Raw genomic sequence first — 23361 nt, 5'->3', positions numbered from 1 at the left:
AGCCTGGGTGACAGAGGGAGACTCTGTCCAAAAAAAAAAAAAAAAAAAAAAAAGAAAAGAAGAAGAAAAACTTAAGGATTTTTAAAAAAACAAATAAAAGTGTATCTGGCAAAACCTCAGGAGAAAAGAACCTGGAATGTGCCTAAAGGTCCATCCAGCCAAAAATTGTAAAAGCTTTTTTATAGTCATTCTTGAGAAACAAAAGTGGGAGCAGCCCAACCTTGGTGCCCATCCTCCAAAGGTACAGGCTGGAATTTTTGCTAAATGTGCTGTTTGGGCTGCATTGTGAGTAGAGTTTAGCATGCATCAAATGGACATTCCCTCTTAGTCCCAATTGTCCATCCTAATTTCTGGGATGGACTCCATCTCAGTATATTCCAACCTTCTCCTTGAGGTCCTAGAAACTCTATTAGCAAAACAGCAGAAACTCAAACTAGCTAGATCAAGATTGACTCATAGGCAGGAGGTCTGTGGAAGACCCAGATTCTTTCCATCTTTGTGCTCCTCATGGTCACAAGATGGCTGCCTCAGCCCCAGCCTCACATCTGTAGAACAGACAGCAAGTGGGGAAAGGGACAAAAGGACATGTTAATCAACATGAGCTGGTAATTGATTTGAGAAGGCAGGCTAAACAATATAGTTTAGACTATATTATCTGTACTCCAGCCTGGGCAACAGAGTGAGACTCCGTCTCAATAAAAAAACAAACAAAAACCTTCAGTGGCTCCTTTCTGCTTATTAAGGATGGCCACATGTTCTTGGTCTTGGTCTGGCGCGCAGTATACTAGAGGGTCTGGTCCATTGCAACTACAGCTATTTCCTGTCACCTATTGGCCAAAACAGGCTACTTTGCTCTTCCCTGAACTCAGCTTAGGTGCCTCTGTGTTATCAATATTTCCCCTATTTGCAGAAATTGGTTTCTGCAAAACCTATTCCTCAGTCCATCACAGACTCACCACCCCCCTTCAAGACTGAGCTGAGCCTCCTTCCTGGCCATGAAAACTTCCTCAACTTCCTCTGTTATCCACATTCAACAAATATGTGTTGAGTATGTGCCAAGCAAGTGGAGAGGATTAGGGATGTAGCACTGAACAAGATCAACTCCGAGCATGGCCATACCATCTCGGAGTGGTAGAAGACCAGCCGTTGAATGACTAGATGTGTGTGTTATTTCCATAGGAACTACTCCTTCTATGCCTTGGACAACCAGAACCTAAGGCAGCTCTGGGATTGGAGCAAACACAACCTCACCATCACTCAGGGGAAACTCTTCTTCCACTATAACCCCAAACTCTGCTTGTCAGAAATCCACAAGATGGAAGAAGTTTCAGGAACCAAGGGGCGCCAGGAGAGAAATGACATTGCCCTGAAGACCAATGGGGACCAGGCATCCTGTAAGTCACTGGTCCCCAACCTTTTTGGCATGAGGGACTGGTTTAGTGGAAGACAGTTTTTCCACAGACTGGTGGGGGGTGGGGATGGTTTCAGCATGATTTAAGTGCATTACATTTATTGTGCACTTTATTCCTATTATGATTACATTGTAATATATAATGAAAGAATTGTACAACTCACCATCATGTAGAATCAGTGGGAACCCTGAGCTTGTGTTCCTGTAACTAGATGGTCCCAGCTGGGGGTGATGGGAGACAGTGACAGATCATCAGGCATTAGATTTTCATAAGGAGCATGCAGTCTAGATCCCTCACGTACACAGTTCATAATAGGGTTCACGCTCCTATGAGAATCTAATGCCACCGCTAATCTGACAGGAGGCAGAACTCAGGTGGTCATGCAAGCGATGGGGAGTGACCGTAAATACAGATGAAGCTTCACTTGCTCACCCATCACTCACCTCCTGCTGTACAGCCCTGTTCCTAACAGGCCATGGATAAGTACTGGTCTGCGGCCCGGGGACTGGGGACCCCTGCCATAAGTGGTCCACAAACCAGATAATGTGGGTGGCCTCTCTCATCCATCACAGTCACCCCCAGGGGGTATTACTTCCCTCTAACAACTCATTGTGTGATAGGCTTTCTTACCGAGGGCAGATTCTGCACATTTATTAATATTATCACTATGCTTACTGTGCAATATAGTACCGGATACGGGATGAAGTCATACAAGCACTGAATGAATGGATGAATGAAGGACGGATGAATGAATGACACTTTCTTGTATGTGTATCAGGCTGATGCTGAAGACTTCAAAGTTGAGTAAAATACCTATGTCAGTCTGCATCTCCTGGGAAGTGACTACCAAGTTGAAGTTAGGAGTGCAGAAAATGTATTGAGGGTAATATTCATGAAATATGAAACAGAGGAAGAGCTTCTTCTTCTTCTTTTTTTTTTTTTTTTTGAGACAGAGTCTTGTTCTGTCACCCAGGGCCAGAATGCAGTGGCATGATCTTGGCTCACTGCAACCTCCTCCTCCTGGGTTCAGGTAATTCTGTCGCCTCAGCCTCCAGAGTAGCTGGGATTACAGGCACATGCCACCACACCCAGCTAATTTTTTTTTTGTATTTTTAGTAGAGACAGGGTTTTGCCGTGTTGGCCAGGGTGGTCTTGAACTCCTGACCTCAGGTGATCCTCCCGCCTCGGCCTCCCAAAGTGCTGAGATTACAGGTGTGAGCCACCATGCCCAACCATGAAGAGCCTTTTGACAATAGAGTGTGTCTGACCTCTGTGAACAGAGAGTGGGAAGGAGGGAGGATAGGGCTGGGACAGCCTCAGACAGTGGTGCATCCCTGAGTCTTGGCCAAACCCAGAAAGAGCTCAAGGCCACGGTTGTCTGCAGGGAAGTTCTGCATTGCAAAGGGACGGCCAGGCATCCACCAAGTCAGTCATAGATGAGGGCTGTCCAGGGAGAGTCAGGTCTTGGCTGGAATGCTATAGCGGGTCCTGCAGTTTCTGCAGCTGCAGGCTGCCTGCTGACTGCACTTCGCCGACAGATTCTGAGCAGTGAGCTGCCAGGGGCTTCTGGGACACCTTCATGGGGAGTTAGTTACTTATGTCAAAATGTAATGCAAGGGCCGGGCATGGTGGCTCATGCCTGGAATCCCAGCACTTTGGGAGGCTGAGGCGGGCAGATCACTTGAGGTCAGGAGTTCGAGACCAGCCTGGCCAATGTGGTGAAACCCCATCTCTACTAAAAAAAAAAAAAAATACAAAAACTAGCTGGGCGTGGTGGTGGGCGCCTGTAATCCCAGCTACTTGAGAGGCTGAAGCATGAGAATTGCTTAAACCTGGTAGGCGGAGGTAATAGTGAGCAGATATCGTGCCACTGCACTCCAGCCTTGGTGACAGAGAAAGACTGTCTCAAAAAAAATGTAGTGCAAGGAGAGCGAAGTTGGGGTGAGGTTTGGGAGTGGGTTTGTTTTCTAGACAGAGACAATTACTCAGATGCGTCTCTCCAATGTCTAATGATCTGCAGGCTCTCTAAACTCATTTGGCATGGGTTTATTTGCACTGGAGTTGCACCTCCTTCCAGGTCAGTCTTACAAGACAACGTTGTGTCAGGACAAACATCACCCTTGGAAATCCCTTCCTCCAATAACTATTGGCCAGTTGTCCTTCTTGCGTGGCCACAGACTGCGCTTATTCAGTTGACTATCTAGCTGAGTCAAGTCATTGGCTTACGTGAGTGTGAGTGGCCAAGTTGCAAAACTGACTCTTACCTTTGAATCTTCCCCCATTCATACTCAGCCAGGCACTTGGGGAGGAGACCCTTAAGGGAATAGCAGCCTGACCTCTCCCTTCTCACAGTCCCTCCAGGAAGTGTGGGAGTCCCAGGTTTTGGTCTGAAACTACACTGAAATAGCTTGTTATTGTCTTTTGTTTTAACTTTTCCAGGTGAAAATGAGTTACTTAAATTTTCTTACATTCGGACATCTTTTGACAAGATCTTGCTGAGATGGGAGCCGTACTGGCCCCCCGACTTCCGAGACCTCTTGGGGTTCATGCTGTTCTACAAAGAGGCGTAAGTAGAACAGTTAGAGAGATGCTGCGGAGGCGAGGGCCAGCTGGCTCTGTGCTTGCTACGTTTGTGCTCCAATCTTCCCCTCTTGGGTTCCTCTCTATCTCCCTCCTCCTCCTGGAATAAATATCTTAGGTTCCCTTTTACAGTCTCACCAGTCGATGGCATGCAAAGTCAATAATGTCTGCTTTTATCAAATGCCTAAAATGGAAGCAGACAGCTTTCCTGTAGAAGCCCGGACTGGCCAGTTTCCTGGGGCAATATTCCATTTTGCCTTGCCTGTGTATGTCTCATCAGACATCCTTAGTAGTCAGGAGCTGAGTCTACTGAGTGGATGTTATCAAATGTATTGCTTATCTATTTTTCTTTTTCTTTCCCCCAATTTTTTTTTTTTTTGAGACGGAGTCTTGCTCTGTTGCCCAGGCTGCAGTGCAGTGGCACGATCTTGGCTTACTGCAACCTCTGCCTCCCGGGTTCAAGCAATTCTCCTGCCTCAGTCTCTTGAGTAGCTGGGATTATGGGCATGCACCATCACACCCAGCTAATTTGTGTATTTTTGGTAGAGACGGGTTCTGCCATGTTGGCCAGGCTGATCTCGAACTCCTGACCTCAGGTGATCCGCCCACCTTGGCCTCCCAAAGTGCTGGGATTACAGGCATGAGCCACTGCACCTGACCGGTAGTAATATTAATAATAGTTCTAGCCCTCAAGATTTACCTTGTGCCTTGCTGAGAACTTACACACAGTCTAATATTATCAATAACTTGTAAGGGAGTTTCTACTATTATTATTATTATTACAGATTGAGTATCCCTAATCTGAAAATCTGGAATCCGTAATGCTCCAAAATCCAAAGCTTTTTGAGGGCCGACTTGATGCTCAAAGGAGATGTTTATTGGAGCATTTCAGATTTCAGATTTTTAGATTTGAGATGCTGAACCAGTACAATGCAAATAAACTGGGAAAAATGCAAATATATCAAAACCCAAAAATATACAAAATCCAAAACACTTCTGGTCCCAAGCATTTATTTATTTATTTATTTATGTTTTTGAGACAGAGTCTCCCTTTATCTCCCAGGCTGGAGTGCAGTGGTGCGATCTCGGCTGATTGCAACCTCTGCCTCCCGGGTTCAAGCGATGCTCCTGCCTCAGCCTCCTGAATAGCTGGGATTGCAAGCATCTACCACCATGCCCGGGTAATTTTTGTATTTTTAGTAGAGATGGGGTTTCACCATGTTGGCCAGGCTGGTCTCGAACTCCTGACCTCTGGTGATCCATCATTCTCAGCCTCCCAAAGTGCTGGGATTACAGGCGTGAGCCACTGCACTTGGCCAAGTCTCAAGTATTTTGAATAAGGGATGCCCAAGCTGTGTTTTTTCATTGAGATGTCAGGGTTGACAGTTCCTTTCTCTTCGGCTGTTCCCGAGTTATTTTTTCTTGCGACCTAAGATTGTTGGGTGAGTAAGATGTGACCCTATAGGATGTAACTTCCCAGGCCTCATCTGCACGGCACTCAGTGTGACGGTCTTGTAAGGGTAACCGCCTTCTGCTGTTTTGTCTTGAAAGCCCTTATCAGAATGTGACGGAGTTCGACGGGCAGGATGCGTGTGGTTCCAACAGTTGGACGGTGGTAGACATTGACCCGCCCCTGAGGTCCACCGACCCCAAATCACAGAACCACCCAGGATGGCTGATGCGGGGTCTCAAGCCCTGGACCCAGTATGCCATCTTTGTGAAGACCCTGGTCACCTTTTCGGATGAACGCCGGACCTATGGGGCCAAGAGTGACATCATTTATGTCCAGACAGATGCCACCAGTGAGTGTGTCTTGGGAATGTGAATTCGTATGTGAATCAGACCTCTTGCTTTTAACAGGCTGATGCAGTGAGGTTGTATAAAATGCCCCTTGATATGGTTATTGGCTTTTTTTTTTTTTTTTTTTTTTTTAGACAGGGTCTTACTTTGTCACCCAGGCTGGAGTGCAGTGCAGTGGCGTGATCATGGCTCACTGCAGCCTCAAACTCCCGGGCTTACGCAATCCTCCTGCCTCAGCCTCCTAAGTAGAAGGAACTACTAGAGTATACCACCATGTGTGGCTATTTTTTTTTTTTTTTTTGAGACGAAGTCTCACTCTGTCACCCGGACTGGAGTGCAATGGCATGATCTCGGCTCACTGCAACCTCTGCCTCCCGGGTTCAAGTAATTCTCCCACCTCAGCCTCCTGAGTAGCTGGGACTACAGGCATGCACCACCATACTCAGCTAATTTTTGTATTTTTTGTAGAGACAGAACGTTGCTATGTTACCCAGGCTGGTCTTGAACCCCTGACCTCAAGTGATCCTCCTGCCTCGGCCTCCCAAAGTCCTGGGATTAGAAGTGTGAGCCACCTCGCCCAGTCAGTTATTGGCTTTTAAAGGAGCTGGGTATTGAGGCTTATAGTTTCTGATGAGGCAGTAGCAACAAGCCACTTGATGGGAGTATTTATATTTTTCATCCTATTATGAAAAATTGTCAAATATTCACAACATAGAAAGAACAACAACCCCATAGTTAGCCACCTCCCAGCTTCAGCCTTTGGTCATTTTTGTTTCATCTCGATGCCTCTTCCCTCTTCTCACTTGTTACTTCTTTTTGTTTTGTTGTTTGTTTTGGCCTGGAGTATTTCATAGCAATTTAATTATGTTTTGTTTGTTTGTCTGAGATGGAGTCTCACTCTGTCACCCAGGCTGGAGAGCAGTGGCGCTATCTGGACTCACTGCAACCTCCACCTCCCAGGTTCAGGTGATTCTCCTGCCTCAGCCCCCCAAGTTGCTGGGATTACAGGTGTGCGCCACCACGCTTGGCTAATTTTTGTTTTGTTTTGTTTTTTGAGACAGAGTCTCACTCTGTCACCCAGGCTGGAGTGCAGTGGTGTGATCTCAGCTCACTGTAACCTCCCCGTCCCAGTTCAAGTGATTCTCCTGCCTCAGCCTCCCGAGTAGCTGCAACTACAGGCGTGCCACCACGCCCAGCTAATTTTTGTATTTTTAGTAGAGACGGGGTTTCACCATGTTGGCCAGGATGGTCTCAATCTCTTGACCTGCAGTCCGCCCACCTTGGCCTCCCAAAGTGCTGGGATTACAGGCATGAGCCACCATGCCAGCCTTTTTTTTGTTTTTTTGTTTTTTTTTTTTTTTGAGATGGAGTTTCCCTCTTGTTGCCCAGGCTGGAGTGCAATGGCGCTATCTCAGCTCACTGCAACCTCCACCTCCTGGGTTCAAGCGATTCTCCTGCCTCAGCCTCCCGAGTAGCTGGGATTACAGGCACGCACCACCACGATTGGTGAATTTTTTTTTTTTTTTAGAGACAAGGTTTCTCGATGTTGGTCAGGCTGGTCTCGAACTCCCGACCTCAGGTGATCTGCCCACCTCGGCTTCCCAAAGTGCTGGGATTACTTCCTCGGCTTCCCAAAGTGCTGGGATTACAGGCGTGAGCCACTGCGCCCAGCCATTTTTGTATTTTTAATAGAGACGGGGTTTCACCGTGTTAGCCAGGATGGTCTCGATCTCCTGACCTCATGATCCGCCCACCTTGGCCGCCCAAAGTGCTGGGATGAGTGCCCTCATGATGTCTTTAACTTGTGTGTCCCCCTACCATCCTCCCACTAGCTTTTTTGGCACACTCTTTCTCAAGACGGACCCATTTCCTTTCTACTTGGCAGACCCCTCCGTGCCCCTGGATCCAATCTCAGTGTCTAACTCATCATCCCAGATTATTCTGAAGTGGAAGCCCCCCTCAGACCCCAATGGCAACATCACCCACTACCTGGTTTTCTGGGAGAGGCAGGCGGAAGACAGTGAGCTGTTCGAGCTGGATTATTGCCTCAAAGGTGAGTGCGGGCAGCTGTGCTGGGATTGGTGGGGTTTGCACACGTGTGTCTGATGCACTTCACTTCACCTCTAGGGAAGCAGCCATCTCTTACCGTGTCTCCGTGTCGGAACACACGCACACTCCATTCTATCTCATACGAAAACACACATGTTTTTATCTATTTATTTATTTTATTTTTTATTTATTTACTTTTTTGAGATGGAGTTTCACTCTTGTTGCCCAGGCTGGAGTGCAATGGCGCGATCTTGGCTCATTGCAACCTCCGCCTCCCAGGTTCAAGTGATTCTCCTGCGTCAGCCTCCCAAGCAGCTGGGATTACAGGCACGTGCCACCACACCCGGCTAATTTTGTATTTTTAGAAGAGACGGGGTTTCTCCATGTTGGTCAGGATGGTCTCAAACTCCTGACCTCAGGTGATCCACCCGCCTCGGCCTCCCAAAGTGCTGGGATTACAGGCATAAGCCACCATACCTGGCCTATTTTTTTTTTTTTTTTTTTTTGAGACAGGGCCTTAGCCCAGGCTGGAGTGCAGTGGCATGATCTCTGCTCACTGCAGCCTCCACCTCCCAGGCTCAAGCGATCCTCCCGCCTCAGCCTATGAGTTGCTGGAACAACACCGTTGTCCACAGGTGTGCACCAGCATGCCCAGGTAATTTTTTTTTTTTTTTTTTTTTTGAGACGGGGTCTCACTCTGCAACCCAGGCTGGAGTACAGTGGCATGATCTCGGCTCACTGCAACTTCTGCCTCCCAGGCGCAAGCGATTCTCCTGCTTCAGGGTCCTGAGTAGCTGGGACTACAGGCGCCTGCCACCACACCCAGCTAATTTTTGTATTTTTAGTAGAGATGGGGTTTCACCATGTTGGCCAGGCTGGTCTTGAACTCCTGACCTCAAATGATCCACCTGCCTTAGCCTCCCAAAGTGCTGGGATTACAGGCATGAGCCACCACGCCCAGCCCTGGCTAATTTTTAAACTTCTTTTTGTAGAGATGGAGTCTCCTTATATTGCCCAGGCTGGTCTCAATCTCCTGGCTTCAAGTGATACACCCCCCTTAGCCTCCCGAAGCGCTGGGATTACAGGCATGAGCCACTATGACCGGCTCATACGTACACATTTTTAAACATCGTAACACAAGCACACACTGAAGACTCGTGTCAAAACCAGATTTTTCCCATGTCTTGGCACCATTTCCCTCTGGGATTTTCTCCTCTTGTCTCTCCTTTCTCCCTCTCTGTCTTCCTTGTTCTCTTCATCCCTCCTCACACTGATGGGGATGCAGCTGTGTTAACCCACGCAAGACTTCCGTGCAAAGCTAGAAACGCAACTAATGGTTATTGACAAAGTCAGGGAAGGATTTTGGCCCCACTGAGATCCTTTAGTTATAAGGATCGATGGCAGCAAGAATCGGTTATCTCATATCCCCCACCCCATACTTTCAATTAAAAATGTCTGCCAGGCTTGGCGCTCATGCCTGTAATCCCAGCACATTGGGAGGCCAAGGTGGGAGGATCACTGGGGCCAGGAGTTTGAGACCAGCCTGGGCAACATAGCATCCCATCTCTACAAAAATTTTAAAAAATGGTGGTGTACACCTGTAGTCCCAGTTGCTTGGGAGGCCCAGGCGGGAGGATCTCTTGAGCCCAGGAGTTCGAGTCTGCAGTGAGCTATGATTATTCCAATGCACTACAGCCTGGGTGACAGAGCAAGAACCTGTCTCTATAAAAAAAAATTATACAAAATAAAAAAATACAAATGGCATTAAGTGCATTCACAATATTGTGCAATCATTTTATTGTATAAAAATTATATTTATAAATAACATTTATAATATAAACAATTATATAAATAAATAATTTTACTATAAAACTTAATGACAAATTTCTCAGTCTTAATCTTGTTAACTTAATGGACCTCCATCCATCTGAAGGAAAATGGAATAATATTTAAAGTCTCAAACTAGTGTGTATACATTAGTTTAAAATTATTATTATTATTTTCTTTTCTTTTTTTTTTTTTTGAGACAGAGTCTCAATCTGTCACCCAGGCTGGAGTGCGGTGGCTTGATTTCGGCTCACTGCAACCTCCACCTGCTGGGTTCAAGCGATTCTTGTGCCTTAGCCTCCTGAATAGCTGGGATTACAGGTGCTGCCACTACACTGGCTAATTTTTGTATTTTTAGTAGAGACAGGGTTTCAACATGTTGGCCAGGGTGGTCTTGAATTCCTGACCTCAAATGATCCACCCGCCTCAGCCTCCCAAAGTGCTGGGATTACAGGCGTGAGCCACTGTGCCCGGCCTAAAATTATTTTAACATTGGGTTTTTTAAAAACCCACCAAACTGGTGAAGCATCTGTCACTTTTTTCTTTTTTAAGATGGGGTCTCACTGTTGTCCAGGCTAGAGTGCAGTGGCTCAAACGATCTTCCCGCCTCAGCCTCCTGAATAGCTGGACAACTCAGGACTACAGGCCTGAGACACTACACCTGGCTAATTATTTAAAATAATTTTTTAGGCCAGGCACAGTGGCTCATGCCTGTAATCCCAGCACTTTGGCAGGCCGAGGTGGGCGGATCACCAGGAGTCAGGAGTTTGAGACCACCCTGGCCAACATGGCAAAACCTCATTTCTACTCAAAATACAAAAATTAGCCAGGCATGGGCCTGTAACCCCAGCTACTCAGGAGGCTGGGGCAGGAGAATCGCTTGAACCCGGGAGGTGGAGGTTGCAATGAGCCGAGATTGTACCATTGCACTCTAGCCTGGGTAACAAAAGCGAAACTCCATCTAAGAAAAATAATAATAATAAAAATAATAATAATTTTTTAGAGGTGGGGATCTTGATATGTTGCCCAGGGTGGTCTCGAACTGACCGCAAGCGATCCTCCTGTCTCAGCCTCCCAAAGTGCTGATATTACAGGCATGAGCCACTGCGCTGGGCCCATTTATTTCTTTAGTTTTGGTTTCCTTGTGTGTCTTCATGTCTTTTTCTTGAGATATTTTCTGTTAGTGATATCCTCGGTCCATGACCCTGGAGGAGAAGGTGAGGTGTGGCTGAGGCCGGGAGCTCAACATTTGCTCTTGGCTCTGGCCCTGACCTGCTGAAGGGCTTTGGCTAAGTCCCAAGCAAGTCACCGTCTGCCTCCTTTTTGGGAGAAGGGGCGGGAGGACAGATGATCTCTGGGAGCTGTCCCAGCTCTAAGCTCATATGCTATATGTATGTGTGTGACATCATCCCCGCCTGAGCCGAGGGTTGCAAACGTGATTTATCTGCTCCGATGCTTTATATAACTCCAGGGTGAGTCCAGTCATCAGCTCCACCGTAAGCTGTTGGCCCTGCATTCAAGTAACCAGAACCACCCGTGAGAGCTGCCGCCAGCAATGTCACTCAAAGCTGCCCTTTTTTTTTTTTTTTATATTCCGAAAGTCTAAATCTCTAATTACCAAGGGACCATTTAAACATGGTTTTATTTGTAATTGTCACAAAGTTAACATCATTAAAAGGAAACTCACTAAGGACAAATTCTGTGTGATTTCACTCCTAAGATGCCTAGAGTCCTCAGATTCGTAGAGACAGAAAGTAGAATGGGGAGTGCCAGGGACTGGGGAGGGGACGGGTTGGGGACAGAGTTTCAGTTTGGGAAGATGAGAAAGTTCCGGAGATGATGGTGGTGATGATTGCACAACATTGTGAATGCACTTAATACCACAGAACTGCACACTTAAAATGGTTGAGATTTACCAGGCACAGTGGCTCACGCCTGTAATCCCAGCACTTTGGGAGGCCGAGGTGGGTGGATCACTTTGAGGCCAGGAGTTCAAGACCAGCCTGGGCAACATTGTGAAACCTCGTCTCTACTAAAAATACAAAAATTAGCTGGGTGTGGTGGTGGGCGCCTGTAATCCCAGCTACTCGGGAGGCTGAGGCAGGAGAATTGCTTGAATCTGGGAGGCGGAGGTTGCAGTGAGCCGAGATCACGCCATTGCACTCCAGCCTGGCAACAGAGCAAGACTCTGTCAAAAAAAAAAAAAAAAAAAAAAAATTGAGATGGTAAATTGGTAAATTTTATGTAATGTTTATTTTTCCACAATTTAAAACACACACACACACAAATAAGCTTACAAACCCTTCCTGTTAATATCACTAGTATATGTGTTGTTATCGTGGTAAAATATACATCACATACAATTTCTTATTATAACCATGTTTAAGAGCACAGTTTAGCTGCATTAAGCGCGTTGCCGTGGTTGTACGACCATCACCACCATCATCTCCAGAACTTTCTCATCTTCTCAAACTGAAACTCCGTCCCCATGAAACACTCACTCCTCTTCTCCTTCCCCCAGCCCCAGCACCCACCATCCTCCTTTCTGTCTCTGTGAATCTGATTCTAGAGACTTCATTATGCTTCATTTTTCTTTTTTTTTTTTTGAGATGGAGTCTCGCTGCGTCGCCCAGGCTGGAGTGCAGTGGCGTGATCTCAGGCTCACTGCAAGCCCCGCCTCCCAGGTTCATGCCATTCTCCTGCCTCAGCCTCCCGAGTAGCTGGGACTACAGGTGCCCGCCACCACGCCCGGCTAATTTTTTGTATTTTTTAGTAGAGACACGGTTTCACCATGTTAGCCAGGATGGTCTTGATCTCCTGACCTCATGATCTGCCCGCCTCGACCTCCCAAAGTGCTGGGATTACAGGCGTGAGCCACCGCGCCCAGCCCATTATGCTTCAATTTTCTAATCTCAGAAAAACCACAGTATACCGTGTTTCATGCAGTGGATTCTAGGAAGAGATAGCAGGTATCAGGAATGATACCTGTGCCTGAACAAATATCCCTTCCTCTCCTAATAATAATAATAATAAAACACCAGGAGCTTCCCTTATTCAGGCAGTTCTACATTTTTTTTTCCATCTGTAATGCTGTAACTAGCTCCCATCAGAGTTAACCCAGGCAGGTTATTCTATGTCTATTTATAAACTTAAGAAGTATTTTCCAGTCTCTCATAGGCTTTTAAAGCTGTGTAAATACTTGGGTTTCCGAGTCAATACTCACCATTCACAGGAAGGTGCTTGATACACGATTTAGAGCTTATTGTCTATCCTCGAGGCATTAAGGGGAGGAGAGAAAAATGGAATTTCCTTTGCTCAGCAGTCACCAGGCACCAAGCAGGGTGGCAGCAGGGGAGGTGACTCTCCAGGGACTGTCGCAGATTTTGCTTGTAAAGAGCTGTGTCTGTCCATCTTAGTGGCTGTACCAGAGGCATAACTGTGCTTGCACCATGGGTCGCAAGAACCCTGGGATTTGACTTCAGGGGTTAAGACATGACCAGCTGCGGTACTTAAGTATTGTAGACTGGGTGCGGTGGCTCATGCCTGTAATCTCAGCACTTTGGGAGGCCGAGGCGGGCAGATCATTTGAGCTCAGGAGTTTGAGATCAGCCTGGCCAACATGGCAAAACTCCGTCTCTACCAAAAAAAAAAAAAAAAAAAAATACAAAAATTGGCCGAGCACAATGGCTCACGCCTGTAATCCCAGCACTTTGGGAGGCCAAGGCGGGTGGATCACCTGAGGTCGGGAGTTCAAGACCAGCCTGGCCAACATGGCGAAACCCCATCTCTAATAAAAATACAAAAAAAATTAGCCAGGCGTGGTGGTGCATGCCCGTAATCCCAGTTACAGGGCCGGGGGGTAGCTGAGACAGGAGAATCGCTTGAACCCGGGAGGCAGAGGTTGCAGTGAGCCAAGATTGCACCACTGCACTGCAGCCTGGGCGACAGAGCAAGACCCCATCTCAAAAAAAAAAAAAAAAAAAAGAGAAATAGTATTGTATTTTGTATTTTTAGGACTGCTACCTTTATAAACTACTGGTGTTCTTCATTTATTAATTTTTAAATTCCCTTTTCTATGCATATTTGAAAAATTCCTTCCTCTATCTCCTCTCATTCCTTTAGGTCAGGGTTTCTCTACCTTGGTGTTTTTTATATCTGGCGTTGGATCATTCTCTGGGGTGGGGCTGCCCTGAGCACTTCAGGGTGCTGAGCAGCATCCCTGGTCTCCACCCATTCCATGCTCCAGGAGGATGCCCCAGCCAGGTCCTGACACCTAAAAATATCTCCAGATGTTGCCCAATGTCCCTAGTAGGAGAAAAAATCACCCCCTGGGTGAGAACCATTCACTGATCAAGTCTGATTTCTGGACTCATGAATGGACCCCTTAGAATTCCATGTGGAGGCCCAGTGTGGTGACTCAGGCCTGTAATCCCAGCACTTTGGGAGGCCAAGGTGGGCAAATCACGTGAGGTCAGGAGTTCCAGACCAGCCTGGCCAACATGATGAAACTCTGTCTGTACTAGAAATACAAAAAATTAGCCGGGTGTGGTGGCAGGTGCCTGTAATCCCAGCTACTTGGGAGGCTGAGGCAGGAGACTCGCTTGAATCCAGGAGGTGGAGGCTGCAGTGAGCCAAGATCACGCCATTGCACTCCAGCCTGGGCGACAGAGCAAGACTGTCTCAAAAAAAAAAAAAAGAATTCCATATGGAATTCTACTCTGCCCTCCCATCTTATTTGTGTGGTTGATTAATTAATTGGTTGATTCCTTCATGCAGCCATGACCTGGCTCCTTCTCCTCCTCCTTCTTCTCCTTCTTCTTTCTTTTTCTTCTTCTTCAACATGATTTCACTCTGTTGCCCAGGCTGGAGTGCAGTGGCCCCATCTCAGCTCACTGCAGCCTCGACTTCCCAGGCTCAAGCGATCCTCCTACCTCAGCCTCCTGAGTAGCTGGGATTACAGGCGCACACCACCATGCCTGGCTAATTTTTGTATTTTTTGGTAGAGATGAGGTTTCATCATGTTGGCCAGGCTCATGTTGAACTCCTGGGCTCAAGTGATCCTTCCCCCTCAGCCTCCCAAAGTTCTGATATTACGGGCAAGAGCCACCGTACCTGGCCCCCTTTATCTTTTTCTAACCTCCTCCCACCATTCTCTCTCTCACCCCCTTCTAGCTACAGTGGTTTCCTGAGATTTTTTTTTTTTTTTTTCTTGAGATATGGAATGCTTGCTCTGTCACCCAGGCTGGAGTGCAGTGGCACGATCTTGGCTCACTGCAACCTCCATCTCCCAGGTTCAAGTGATTCTCCTGCCTCAGCCTCCCACGTAGCTGGGACTACAGGCATGTGCCACCACGTGCAGCTGATTTTTGGGTTTTTTAGTAGAGACAGGGTTTCACTATATGTTGGCCAGGCTGGTCTCGAACTCCTGACCTCAAGTGATCCTCCCGCCTCGGCCTCCCAAAGTGCTGGGATTACAGGAGTGGGCCACTATGCCTGGCCAGACACTTCTTAATGTGCCAAGAAAATTCCTGTCCTGGGGCCTTTCCACTGGGTTTCTGCTATGTCTGAATTGCTTTACATCACGATATGTGGATGGTGCTTTCCTTTGCTGAATTCAGGATGTCTCAGTGGTGACTTTCTTTGAGACCCCTTCATGAAAATGGCACCCCCAGGCACCCACTGTTCTTTGACCCCAACATCTGACCTGTGACTATGTATTTACGAGTTTATTGTAGACTGTAAGTCCATTGAAGACAGAGGTATTGTCTGGTTACCTTATAATCTTCAGTCCCGTGATTGTGGTGTCTGGCAGTTGTTGCTTTTTTTTGGAACAGAGTCTCGCTGTTGTCGCCTAGGCTGGAGTGCAATGGCGCAATCTTGGCTCACTCCAACCTCTGCCTCCCGGATTCAAGTGATTCTCCTGCCTCAGCCTCCTGAGTAGCTGGGATTACAGGCACCCACCACCACACCCGGCTAACTTTTGTATTTTGAGTAGAGATGGGGTTTTGCCATGTTGGCCAGGCTGGTCTGGACTTCCTGACCTCAGGTGATCCGCCCGCCTCGGCCTCCCAAAGTGCTAGGATTACAGGAGTGAGCCACAGCGCCAGGCCGCCTGGCAGTTTCTATTAGGTTGGCGCAAAAGTAATTGTGGGCCAGGCGCGGTGGCTCACACCTGTAATCCCAGCACTTTGGGAGGCTGAGGCGGGCAGATCATGAGGTCAGGAGATAGAGATCATCCTGGCTAACACAGTGAAACCCCGTCTCTATTAAAAATACAAAAAATTAGCCGGGCGTGGTGGCGGGTGCCTGTAGTCCCAGCTACTGGGGAGGCTAAGGCAGGAGAATGGCGTGAACCCGGGAGGCGGAGCTTGCAGTGAGCCGAGATCGCGCCACTGCACTCCAGCCTGGGCGACAGAGCAAGATTCCATCTCAAACAAACAAACAAACAAACAAACAAAAAAAGTAATTTTGGTTTTTTGCCATTACTTTTTTTTTTTTTTTGAGACGGAGTCTCACTGTCGCCCAGGCTGGAGTGCAGTGGCGCGATCTCGGCTTACTGCAAGCTCCGCCTCCCGGGTTCACGCCATTCTCCTGCCTCAGCCTCCCCAGTAGCTGGGACTACAGGCGTCCGCCACCGCACCCGGCTAATTTTTTGTATTTTTAGTAGAGACGGGGTTTCACCGTGGTCTCGATCGCCTGACCTCGTGATCCTCCCGCCTCAGCCTCCCAAAGTGCTGGGATTACAAGCGTGAGCCAACGCGCCCGGCTGGTTTTTTGCCATTACTTTTAATGGCAAAAGCTGCAATTACTTATGCACTAACCTAATAAAACATGTTGACATGCACTTCTCAGATGACACTCTAGACACAGATATTTTATTTTTTTATTTTATTTTATTTTTTTGAGTCGGAGGCTCGCTCTGTCACCCTGGCTGGAGTGCAGTGGCATCACCTTGGCTCACTGCAACCTCCACCTCCCAGGTTCAAGTGAGTCTCCTGCCTCGGCCTCCTGAGTAGCTGGGATTACAGGCATACGCCACTACACCTGGCTAATTTTTGTATTTTTAGTAGAGATAGGGTTTTACCATGTTGGCCAGGCTGGCCTCGAACTCCTGACCTCAGGTGGTCTGCCTACCTCGGCCTCCCAAAGTGCTGGGATTACACATGTCAGCTGCCTGGCCTATTTTTATTGGTTATTTTACTTTATTTTTAGTAGCGACAGGGTTTCACCACATTGCCCAGGCTGGTCTTGAACTCCTGGGCTCACGTGATCCTCACACCTTGGCCTCCGAAAGTGCCAGGATTACGGGTGTGAGCTACTGTGCTCCGCTATATTTTTAATCTTTTGAGACAGAGTTCTACTCTGTCACCCAGGCTGAAGTGTAGGGGCACAATCATTGCTCACTGCAGCCTCGACCTCCTGGGCTCAAGCAATCCTCTCACCTGAGCCTCCCAAGTAGCTGGGACCACAGATGTGAACCACAGTGTCTGGCTTTTTTCCAAAGCGGAACTCGAATCTAGGGTCTGTCTCAGCTCAGCTTCTCTGAGAAGGCCCCCTTCACTCTGTGTGTGTGGTGTGTGTGTGGTGTGTGTGTGGTGTGTGTGTGGTGCGTTTGTGGTGTGTGTGGTTGGTGTGTGTGTGTGGTGTGTGTGTAGTGTGTGTGTGTGATTTGTGTGGTGTGTGTGGTTGGTGTGTGTGTGTGGTGTGTGTATGGTGTGTGTGGTGTGTGTGTAGTGTGTGTGTGTGATTTGTGTGGTGTGTGTGGTGTGTGGTGTGGTGTGTGAGGTGTGCATGTGGTGTGTGTGTGGTGCATGTATGGTGTGTGTGTGGTGTGTGTGGTGTGTGTGTGGTTGCGTGTTTGTGGTGTGTGTGTGTGGTCTGTTGTGTGGTGTGTGTGTGGTTGCGTGTTTGTGGTGTGTGTGTGTGGTCTGTTGTGTGGTGTGTGTGTGGTTGCGTGTTTGTGGTGTGTGTGTGGTCTGTTGTGTGGTGTGTGTGTGGTTGTGTGTGGTATGTGTGGTGTGTGTGTGGTGTGTGTGTGTGGTGTGTGTGTGGTTGTGTGTGGTGTGTGTATGTGTGGTGTGTTTGTGGTGTGTTTGTGGTGTGTGTGTGTGGTATGTGTGGTGTGTGTGTGGTTGCGTGTTTGTGGTGTGTGTATGTGTGGTCTGTTGTGTGGTGTGCGGGGTGTGTGTGTGTGTGTGTGTATGTGTGCTCAGCTGCAGAGGCTTGAGCCCCCCTTTTCTGTTTCTTTCTGCAGGGCTGAAGCTGCCCTCGAGGACCTGGTCTCCACCATTCGAGTCTGAAGATTCTCAGAAGCACAACCAGAGTGAATATGAGGATTCGGCCGGCGAATGTTGCTCCTGTCCAAAGACAGACTCTCAGATCCTGAAGGAGCTGGAGGAGTCCTCGTTTAGGAAGACGTTCGAGGATTACCTGCACAACGTGGTTTTCGTCCCCAGGTCAGGACTTGGCGCTGGGCTCTCTTAGTGGGTGCCAATTGGCTTGGTGTTGGTGGAAGGTCATTACTTAGGGACTGAGAGGTAGTGGGACCCAGAGACAGCAGAAGGGTGGGTGGAGTCTGAATGGAGCCCTTTCCTGGGTGGAGGAAGAGATCTTGCAATTTCGAAATTTCAAGGGGAATTTTATCAGGAAGAGCAAATAATCACACAAAAGGGGAAAAATGGACAAAACTCAGCATTTGCCTTTCTTACCTCTCCTGAACTGGTCTCCATCTGAGTTCAGAAACAAACTCCATTAGACGATGAACACTTTTTTCTCTCTCTCTCTCTTTTTTTTTTTTTTGACAGAGTTTCACTCTATCGTCCAGGCTGGAGTGCGGTGGTGCAATTTCGGCTCACCACAACCTCCCTTTCCCGGGTTCAAATGATTCTTGTGCCTCAGCCTCCCAAGTAGCTGGGACTACAGGTGCGCACCACCACGCCCAGCTAATTTTTATATTTTTAGTGGAGACGGGGTTTTGCCATGTTGGCCAGGCTGGTCTCGAACTCCTGACCTCTGGTGATCTGCCTGCCTCGGCCTCGCGAAGTGCTGGGATTATAGGTGTGAGCCACCGTGACTGGCCATGATGATTGAGGCTTTAGCTGGGTGCAGTGGTGTAAGCCTGTGGTCCCAGCTACTTCGGAAGCCGAGGTGGTAGGGTTGCTTGAGGCCAGCCTGGGCAACATAATGAGACCCCATCTCTACAAAAAAAAAAAAAAAAAAAAAATTAAAAATTAGCCAGGCATGGTAATGCATGCCTGAACTCCTAGCCCATGGGGAGGCTGAGGAAGAAGGATCACAAGAGCCCAGGAGACGGAGGCTACAATGAGCAATGATGGCGCCACTGCACTCCAGCCTGGGTGACAGAGTGAGACCCCGTCTCTAAAAAAAATTAAAAGTGTCTGTTCAGATGTTTACCAATGTTATTCACCCGAGCAGACTTTTCTCCCAGAACCACCAATGTGTAAGAATCCTCTTTTTTTTTTTCTTTTGTTTTTCTTCTTTTTTTGTTGCATGTTTCCCCTATGACCCTGAGTCCAAAAGAATGTTCAGTGGGACAGCCCAGGCATCCAAGTGGTTACTGTTTCACCTGTTAAAAACAAAATGTTGGCTGGGCACAGTGGCTCACTCCTGTAATCCCAGCACTTTGGGAGGCCGAAGTGGGAGAATCAGTTTAGGCCAAAGGTGGAGACCAGCTTGAGCAACAGAGTGAGACCCTATCTCTACTAAAAAAGGAAAAAAAAAAAAGCCAGACATGTTGGTGCATGCCTTGTAGTCCCAGCTACTCTGGAGGCTGAGGTGGGAGAATTGCTTGAGCACAGGAGTTGGAGGCTGCTGTGAGCTATGATGGCACCATTGCATTCCAGCCTGGTCAACAGAGCAAGACCCTGTCTCAAAAAGGAAGGAAGGAAGGAAGGAAGGAAGGAAGGAAGGAAGGGGAGAAAAAAAGAAAGAAAAGAAAGAGAAAGGAAGGGAGGAAGGGAGGGAGGGAGGAACGGAGAAAGGGAGGGAGAAAGGGAGGGAGGAAGGAAGGGAGAAAGGGAGGGAGGAAGGGAGGGAGGGAGGGAAAGAGGAAGGAAGGAAGAGAGAATGAATGAAAGAAAGGAAGGAAGGAAGGAAAGAAAAAAAGAAAGGAAAGAGAGAAAGGAAGGGAGGGAGGGAGGAAGGGGGAAGGGAGGGAAGGAGGAAGGAAGGAAGGAACGAAGGGAAAAAGAAAAAAAGCAAAAAAAAGAGAAAGAAAAGAGAGAAAGAGAAAATGAAAAGAAGAAGGAAGGAAAGAGAAAGCAAATGAAGGAAGGAAAGAGAAAAAGAAAGTAAAAGAAAGAGGAAGAGGAAGGAAGGAAGGAGACAGAGGGAGAGAGAAAAAAAGAGAAAAGGAGAAAGGAAAGAAAGCAGAAAGAGAGAAAGAAGAAAGAAGGAAAAGAAAATAAAAATTCTGCCAGACTTGGAGAAGTGGCTGAGTCAGTTGTGATGTCCACATGCAGTCACATTTGACGTCCCAGGGCCACCTCGGCAGGCCGTCTCTGGGGAGAATTTTCTCTGATTTCTTCCCCTTCCCTTGCTGGACCCCTGCACCTGCTGGGAAAGATGTAGCTCACTCCCTCTAGCAAGTGATGGGAGCGAGTGGTCCAGGGTCAAAGCCAGGGTGCCCTTACTCGGACAGGTGTGGCCTCCAAGTGTCAGCCCAGTGGTCTGTCTAATGAAGTTCCCTCTGTCCTCAAAGGAGTTGGTTTTATTTCCACAGAAAAACCTCTTCAGGCACTGGTGCTGAGGACCCTAGGTATGACTCACCTGTGCGACCCCTGGTGCCTGCTCCGCGCAGGGCCAGTGGCGTGCCAGGCAGATGCCTTGGAGAACCCAGGGGTTTCTGTGGCTTTTTGCATGCGGCGGGCTGCTGTGCTGGAGAGCAGATGCTTCACCAATTCAGAAATCCAATGCCTTCACTCTGAAATGAAATCTGGGCACGAATGTGGGGAGAAACCTTCACTAACACACTCTTGCTAAAACAGAATCATGGGAGTGCTTCCTGGGTACCTCCTCCCAGCCTTCTGTTTGCAGCCACTGTTTGCAGCCACTGTTTGCTCACTAAATATCTCTTTGCACCTCCTGCGTGCATTTGCAGAAGTGGGTGGGGGTCCCCGGAGTCTGAGCTCCCAGCGGCTGGGTGCCCCGACCCAGCAGCTCCTACACCATGAAGGGAGGTTGATCTGGAAACAGAATATTTTCATGAAGGGGCGACAGGGTATGAACAAAAGAACACCGTGTCGCTCACTGAATTCCACGGAGAAGAGTCAGGAACATTTGTTTCTTTCTTTCTTTCTTCCTTCCTTCTTTCTCTTTCCTTCTTTTTATTTTTCTTTCTTTTTCTTTTTCTTTTTTTTTTGATGGAGTTTCACTCTTTTCGCCCAGGCTGGAGGGCAGTGGTGCGATCTCGGCTCTCCGCAACCTCCACCTCCTGGGTTCAGGCAATTCTCTTGCCTCAGCCTCCCGAGTAGCTGGGATTACAGGCATGCGCCACCACGCCCGGCTGATTTTTGTACTTTTAGTAGAGACAGGGTTTCTCCATGTCGGTCAGGCTGGTCTCGATCTCCCGACCTCAGGCGATCCGCCCACCTCGGCCTCCCAAAGTGCTGGGATTACAGGCGTGAGCCACCGCGCCCGGCCAGGGACGTTTCTTTTCAACTTGTGTCTTAAGAGAATGAAGCAGTAGGGTCCTGGGAGAGAGAAAAAGCTTGGAGAACTTGGGAGAAAGGCAAGGAGATGTTTACCTGTCGTGGGCTTTTGGGAGGAACAGGAGGTGAGATTAAAGAGGCAAGTTGGGACCACTTGGAGAGCTTTCCTTCCTTTAGCATCGTGTTTATTTATTTATTTTTTCCCAGGCACCTGTGTGGCCTGAGCTGCCCTCTAGTGGCTATGTGCAATACCAACTGTAGCCAAGAACTGTCTAAAAACGTGCGGGCTTGGTCCACAGCAGATCTCAATCTCAGTCCTGCTATTAATAGTATTTGGGGCCACAGCTGGACGTGGTAGCTCACGCCTGTAATCCCAACACTTTGGGAGGCCCAGGCGGGGCAATCACTTGAGGCTAGGAGTTCGAGACCAGCCTGACCAAGATGGTGAAACCCCATTATTACAAGAAATATAAAAATTAGCCGGGCGTGGTGACGCACACCTGTAGTCCCAGCTACTTGGGAGGCCAAGGCAGGAGAATCGCTTGAACCCTGGAGGTAGAGGTTGTGGTGAGCCGAGATCTTGCCACTGCACTCCGGCCTGGGTGACAGAGCAAGCCTCTGTCTCAAAAATAAATAAATAAATAAATACATACATACATACATAATAGTAATAATAATAAATAATATTTGGGGTCAGATTATTCTAGGGCACTGTCCAACAACACTGAGCAGCATCCCTGGCTTCCACTCATCTGATGCCAGCAGTGTATGTTCCCCCTAAAGTAGTAATAACCAAAAATATCTTCAGACATTGCTAAATATCCTCCTGGGGGATGGGGGCAGAAGGACCCTTGGTTCAGATCACCAGTTTAGTGTGGGATTGTTGGATAATAAAATGCTGCCTAGGCCGGGCGCCGTGGCTCATGCCTGATGCCTGTAATCCCAGCACTTTGGGAGGCCCAGGCAGGCGGATCACCTGAGGTCAAGAGTTTGAAACCAGCCTGGCCAACATGGCAAAACCCCGTCTCTACTAAAAATACAAAAATTAGCTGGGCATGATGATGCACGCCTGTAATCCCAGCTACTTGGGAGACGGAGGCAGGAGAATCGCTTGAACCCAGAAATTGGAAGTTATAGTGAGCCAAGATCACACCACTGCACTCCAGCCTGGGCAACAGAGCAAGACTCTGTCTCAAAAAAAAAAAAAAAAAAAATCAGTTGATGCTTTGTCTTTTGCCACTTCATGGTCTTTTTGGTTATAATCTTTTTGGTATATAAACTCATTTGGCCTATTTGATGAGCCCATTTTACATCTCTGGTTGTTGAGATACCAATTTTTCAGTAGTTATTCATGAAGCACCAACGTCTTGGTTATTTTCACAAGACCATTTGTGCCTGTATAGAAATTATCCGAATCTTGCTAATACGGATATATCTTTGGCTTGATAAGTGGTGGAGCTGTTTTCTTTTCCATTCTAGAATGTTGTTGGTCTTTTAACACAAAAAGACCACAAAGAAAATCTTAACAAACTGCCTCCAAAGTAGGATTTGTTTTCTGACCACACATTTTCTGATGACATTGCAATAGAAACTAAAAGTTAATTTCAAAAGATTAAACAGAAAACTTCACTTCTTGGTGGTTAAAAGTTAAACACAGGCTGGGCGCAGTGGCTCACACCTGTAATCCCAGCACTTTGGGAGGCCCAGGCAGGCGGATCATCTGAGGTCAGGAGTTTGAGACCAGCCTGGCCAATATGGTGAAACTCCTTCTCTACTAAAAATACAAAAATTAGCCGGACGTGGTAATGTGTGCCTGTAGTCCCAGCTACTCAGGAGGCTGAGGCAGAAGAATCACTTGAACCCGGGAGGCGGAGGTTGCAGTGAGCCGAGCTCACACCACTGCCCTCCAGCCTGGGCAACAGAGCGAGACTCTGTCTTAAAAAAAAAAAAAAAAAAAAGTTAAAAAGTTAAACACTTACATATCTATTGGGCCAAAGCAGAAACGGAAACTTCCATTGAAGTCC

At 47.8% G+C, this 23361-nt stretch overlaps 1 protein-coding gene across 3 annotated transcripts in view; it reads left to right on the top strand.

The window, feature by feature from the left end:
* INSR (insulin receptor) overlaps positions 1-23361 on the top strand; it is a 175271-nt gene that overhangs the window by 118645 nt on the left and 33265 nt on the right. For 2 of the 3 annotated variants that reach the window (XM_055240186.2, XM_055240188.2), the window contains exons 6-10: positions 1180-1394; positions 3852-3978; positions 5544-5794; positions 7678-7845; positions 17923-18124. In XM_055240186.2, the coding sequence (XP_055096161.2) occupies positions 1180-1394; positions 3852-3978; positions 5544-5794; positions 7678-7845; positions 17923-18124 (963 nt within the window). Of the gene's footprint in view, positions 1-1179; positions 1395-3851; positions 3979-5543; positions 5795-7677; positions 7846-17922; positions 18125-20409; positions 20446-23361 lie in introns of all 3 variants that reach the window. The other variant, XM_055240187.2, reaches the window with a different exon arrangement.

The sequence above is a fragment of the Symphalangus syndactylus genome, chromosome 13 (assembly GCF_028878055.3).
Source record: "Symphalangus syndactylus isolate Jambi chromosome 13, NHGRI_mSymSyn1-v2.1_pri, whole genome shotgun sequence".
In the NCBI taxonomy this organism is placed as follows: domain Eukaryota; kingdom Metazoa; phylum Chordata; class Mammalia; order Primates; family Hylobatidae; genus Symphalangus; species Symphalangus syndactylus.
Note: the sequence above shows the minus strand (reverse complement) of the source record. Positions and strands in the feature narration are given on the sequence as shown.